Source organism: Oncorhynchus mykiss, chromosome 8 (assembly GCF_013265735.2).
Source record: "Oncorhynchus mykiss isolate Arlee chromosome 8, USDA_OmykA_1.1, whole genome shotgun sequence".
In the NCBI taxonomy this organism is placed as follows: Eukaryota; Metazoa; Chordata; class Actinopteri; order Salmoniformes; family Salmonidae; genus Oncorhynchus; species Oncorhynchus mykiss.
In genome coordinates, this window is record NC_048572.1 from 3,229,829 (window position 1) to 3,235,207 (window position 5,379).

Genomic DNA, 5,379 nt, shown 5'->3' on the forward strand with positions numbered 1-5,379 from the left:
TGAGGCTGGTTGGATGTACAGCCAAATTCTATAAAATGACGTTGGAGGTGGCTTATGGTAGAGAAATTAACATTTAATTCCCTGGCAACAGTTCTGGTGGACATTCCTACAGTCAGCATGCCAGTTGTACGCTCCCTCAACTTGAGACATCTGTGGCAATGTGTTGTGTGACAAAACTGCACATTTTAGACAGGCCTTATATTCTCCCCAGCACAAGGTGCACCTGTGTAATGATCATGCTGATTAATCAGCTTCTTGATATGCCACACCTGTCAGGTGGATGGATTATCTTGGCAAAGGAGAAATGCTCACTAACAGGGATGTAAACACATTTGTTCACAACATTTTATAGAAATAAGATAATAATTGTGTGCGTATGGAACATTTCTGTGATATTTCATTTCATGAAACATTGACCAACACTTTACATGTCCCCTTTATATGTTTTATTCAGTATAAATAGACTAATCTCCCCTTTATATGTTATTTTCTTTCTTTCTCTTTCTTTCTCTCTTTGTTTCTTTCTTTCTCTCTTTCTTTCTCTCGTTCTTTCTTTCTTTCTCTCTCTCTCTCTTTCTTTCCTTTCTTTCTTTCTCTCATTCTTTCTTTCTTTCTTTCTCTCTTTTCTTTCTTTCTTTCTCTCGTTCTTTCTTTCTTTCTTTCTCTCTTTCTTTCTTTCTTTCTTTCTTTCTTTCTTTCTTTCTTTCTTTCTTTCTTTCTTTCTTTCTTTCTTTCTTTCTTTCTTTCTTTCTTTCTTTCTTTCTTTCTTTCTTTCTTTTCTTTCCTCTGTCAGGTACATCCGTACCATGTACCTGGGCATCCAGAGTCATCGTCGGAAGGAGAACCAGAGGCGGTTCTACTGGGCCATGATGTATGAGTACGCTGACGTCAACATGCTGCGTCTGCTGGAGACCTTCCTGGAGTCAGCTCCTCAGCTGGTCCTGCAGCTCTGTATCATGATCCAGAGGAACCGGGTCGAGACCCTGCAGTGTAAGAGACAAAGGGGTTCCCCAGGGCTCTGTGTGGGGGTTATGTAATATATTATTATATTATATTATGATTCTATTTTATTATATTACATTAAATATTATCATATTATATCCGGAGAAACCAGGCCGAGACGCTGCAGATTTAGAGGGGTTCCCCATGGATCCACATTGGGACCACTCCGGTTTTGGTTTGACCTCTTCCACCGTTTTTGTTAAAACATTTTTGTTGGAATAAGTAAATTCCTTGTTGAATTTTGTACTATAAGCAACTGTCATCATATTTTTATGATTTTTTTGTATTTTAGTTTCCTTCAATTCTCAGTTTGACGCGAAACTTGGATTTCGATATTAACCCTTGCAAAGTTTTTATTTTTTTATTTTTTTAAACATTTTCAATCAAAAGTGTTTATTGTGTGAAAATAGTATGTGAATGTTACAACAAATAACACATGTTGAGTCTCTGTGAAGGCAACTATTTCACAGCAGTGTGTTGTGCAGCTCAGTTGACGTGGACCATTTTTCACATTGCAGGTGATATGAGAGCATCGACTGTACTGCCGATGTTCATGCTGATGTCTCGATCAACATGGACTGTCTTAGGGAAGCAGGACTGGTGTAGTAAACAAGTAATGCTGAGACTGAGAATGTCCTAATATGGACACCGTAGTAGTGTGATTCAACCAGCCATAATATATCTGAATATCACACTATATTTAGAGTTTCATTTTGTTCACTTTGTCACTGCACTGTACACGGATAAGCACATTTAAATGTTATATTTTAATATTTAATTTAATAGTTTAGTTTAGCTAAAATTACGTGATTAATTTGATTGTCCGTTGGTTCAGGTTATAAATTAATTTTAAAGTGTCGAGATGAATTATTCATTATGAGTGGAAAACAGTTTGACTGTCCTGCAGACATTGATTCCCCATGCTCCAGCTCTCTGCTCGGCTCCAAACATTCTTACTGGACTTACAGAACAACACCTGCCCTGTCACACAGAAATAGTCACCTTTTATTCTCTCTCTTTCTCTCCATCTTTTTCTATCTACCTTCTAGTGCTCTCTCTCTCCCTCTCTCTCTCTCTCTGTCTTTCTCTCGTTCCCTCTCTCTCTCTCTCTCTCTCTCTATCTCTCGTTCTCTCTCTCTCTCTCTCTCTTTCCCCCTCTCTCTCTCTCTCTCCTCTCTCTCTCTCCCTCTCTCTCTTTCTCTTTCTTTTGTTCCCTCTCTCTCTCTCTCACTCTCTCTCTCACTCTCTCTCTCTCTCTCTCTCTCTTTTTCTCTCCTTTTCTCCCACTCTCTCACTCTTATCCTTTTCCTTTCTCCCTAGGTATGTCTGTGCTGGCCTCTCTCCTGTCCCTGTCCTGGGTGCTGGCCTCCTATCACAAGCTCTTGCGTGACTCCCGTGATGACAAGACGAGTCTGAGCTACCGTGGGGCCCTGGTACACCTGTTCTGGCGTCTCTTCACCATCTCTTCCCGGGTCCTCTCCTTCGCCCTGTTCGCCTCCGTGTTCCATCTCTACTTCGGCATCTTCGTGGTGCTGCACTGGTGCGCCATGGCCTTCTGGGTAATCCACGGTGGCACCGACTTCTGCATGTCCAAGTGGGAGGAGATTCTGTTTAACATGGTGGTGGGTGTGGTCTACGTGTTCTGCTGGTTCAACGTGAGGGAGGGTCGGACGCGCTACCGTATGGTCACCTACTACACCGTGGTGCTACTGGAGAACGCCGTGCTCACCGCGCTCTGGTACGCCTACCGCGACCCCGCCACCACCGACGCCTACGCCAGCTCCGCCCTCTGCGGCGTCTTCTTGTGCTTCGCCTCAGGCGTGGCCTGCATGGTGCTGTATTACGGGGTGTTGCACCCCATGGGCCCCGGGCTCCGGGTCCTGGCCTCCTCCTGCTGCGCTGAGCTGCTGTGGGGCCTCCCCTTGCCCCCCGAAGCCGAGCCCATGGCCCCCACCCCGGGCCCCCGAGCCTCTCAAGCCACCCCAACACGGGCCTTTGCGGGGGATTACAATGGGCAGGATGATGAGGCTACGGACACCTGTCTGCCTGTGTTCCAGGTGAGGTCCACGGAGCCGGTGGATGCGGCCGGGAGACCCATCCGGCCAGAGGGGCCCCTCATCAAGATAGATATGCCCAGAAAGCGTTACCCGGCCTGGGACGTACACTTTGTGGATCGACGGCTCCGCAGGACCATAAACGTGCTGCAGTACATCAGCCCCAACGCGGCGGGCATCAGGTATAGGGATGGGCCGCTCCTATATGAGCTACTGCAGTACGAGTCCTCTCTCTGAAGGAAAACTCTCCTTCCTTCTCCCCCACTCCCCCACTCCCACTCCCCCTCTCTCTCTCTCGCTCTCTCTCTCTCTGTCTCTCTCCTCTCTCTCTCCTCTCTCTCTCTCCTCTCTCTCTCTCCTCTCTCTCTCTCTCTCCTCCCTCTCTCTCTCTCCTCTCTCTCTCCTCCCTCTCTCTCTCTCTCTCTCTCTCCTCCGTCTCTCTCTCTCTCCTCTCTCTCTCTCTCTCCTCCCCCTCTCTCTCTCTCTCTCTCTCTCTCTCTCTCTCTCTCTCTCTCTCTCCTCCCTCTCTCTCTCTCCTCTCTCTCTCTCTCTCTCTCTCTCTCTCTCTCTCTCTCTCTCTCTCTGTCTCTCTCCTCTCTCTCTCTCCTCTTTCTCTCGTTCTGTTCTTCCTGGATCTTCTCCTCTGCTATATCTGGTGCTCTCCCAGTCATCCAGTCCCTCTACATGAGCCTGTGTGTGTGTGTGTGTGTGTGTGTGTGTGTGCTGTCAACTCTACCAAGAAGCTGTCAAGACTATACACATACAGTACAATCATACTTTATTTTTGGGAAAAAATAACACATACAGAGAAAAAAATGGACTAATCTTATATGAAAGATGATTTTCAAAGTGAGATATATAGCCCTCTTAGGGGGGCGGGGGGGCGTTATCTGTCTGTCTGTGTGTCTGTCTGAATGTGTATATAAAGTATGTCTGTGTAACTATGATGTGTGTTCATATATATACTGCGTTGGGTGATGACGAAGGTGATGATGATGATGATGATATTAGCAGTGGATGTGTTGTTCCTGTCATGTGACTGGTGCAGTGATGAGAATGATGGAGGAGGGGGTTGACACTGTGGCAGACACCAACTGCCATGTCTCTACGGAATTGAATTCTTTAAACGGCTGAACACAAACGACAGCCCGTCAGCCTCCGATAAAGAATCATCAGACCTACAGTTGAGAAGCACACAGGTATCAGATTACAAAGGAACACATAGGCACATTTAGACATTTTAAAATGTCTGCACAACATGTGACTGACTAGTCTTTGAATGTCGATCACCTTCTCTCCCAGCCCTGGAAATGTGTTGTATCTTTTCACACTTTCTGCAGAGGTTATCCCTAAACACAGGTCTTGGATCAACTCTCAACCCTAATTTCAACTGTTTGAGGAGAAATCAACCAAAACTGACCTTGAATCAGAGTTTATTGGCACAAATTCCACCCGTGGCGTAACAAACAGTGGCCTCTGCTGGTAGCAGTCTGTAACAGCATGCTCGATGTGGTTATTTCTATGGACGGTTGGCAATAAATCCCAGTGGAAATTTATACTGGGACACATGAGACAAGCATTCGTTTAGACGCAACTCTTCTTTCCTCTGACATGCCTTTCAGCAGTAATAAAATGCTCAAGGCATTTCTCTATAGCAAAGAGGACGGCACAATGTTTAGAGGTGTTTCTACCCAACGGTTGTAGGGTGAAAAGAGTTTATCCGACATTCCAAAGAACTGTGTTTTGTTATTGAAACGAACAACTCAAATTTTGAAATATAGTCAAATATCTAGATGAATCCAATAAGTTTAGAGGTCACATGGTGGCTGTTGAAAAGCAACCATCAAAAAGCACATGAGATATAACGATGTACAGAATAGAACAATGCAAAGACTTTCACTGTTCCTCCAGCATTCCCTGCTGTTTCACTGTTCCTCCAGCATTCCCTGCTGTTTCACTGTTCCTCCAGCATTCCCTGCTGTTTCACTGTTCCTCCAGCATTCCCTGCTGCTTCACTGTTCCTCCAGCATTCCCTGCTGCTTCACTGTTCCTCCAGCATTCCCTGCTGTTTCACTGTTCCTCCAGCATTCCCTGCTGTTTCACTGTTCCTCCAGCATTCCCTGCTGTTTCACTGTTCCTCCAGCATTCCCTGCTGCTTCACTGTTCCTCCAGCATTCCCTGCTGTTTCACTGTTCCTCCAGCATTCCCTGCTGTTTCACTGTTCCTCCAGCATTCCCTGCTGCTTCACTGTTCCTCCAGCATTCCCTGCTGCTTCACTGTTCCTCCAGCATTCCCTGCTGTTTCACTGTTCCTCCAGCATTCC

At 45.9% G+C, this 5,379-nt stretch overlaps 1 protein-coding gene across 1 annotated transcript in view; it reads left to right on the forward strand.

The window, feature by feature from the left end:
* The window catches only part of LOC110529262 (XK-related protein 6), a 107,336-nt gene extending 103,932 nt beyond the window's left edge, over nt 1-3,404 (forward strand). The window contains exons 2-3 of the mRNA XM_036984564.1: nt 794-990; nt 2,323-3,404. Of these exons, the coding sequence (XP_036840459.1) occupies nt 794-990; nt 2,323-3,293 (1,168 nt within the window). The 3' untranslated portion in view covers nt 3,294-3,404. The remainder of the gene's footprint in view (nt 1-793; nt 991-2,322) is intronic.
* The last annotated feature ends 1,975 nt before the right edge of the window (nt 3,405-5,379 follow it).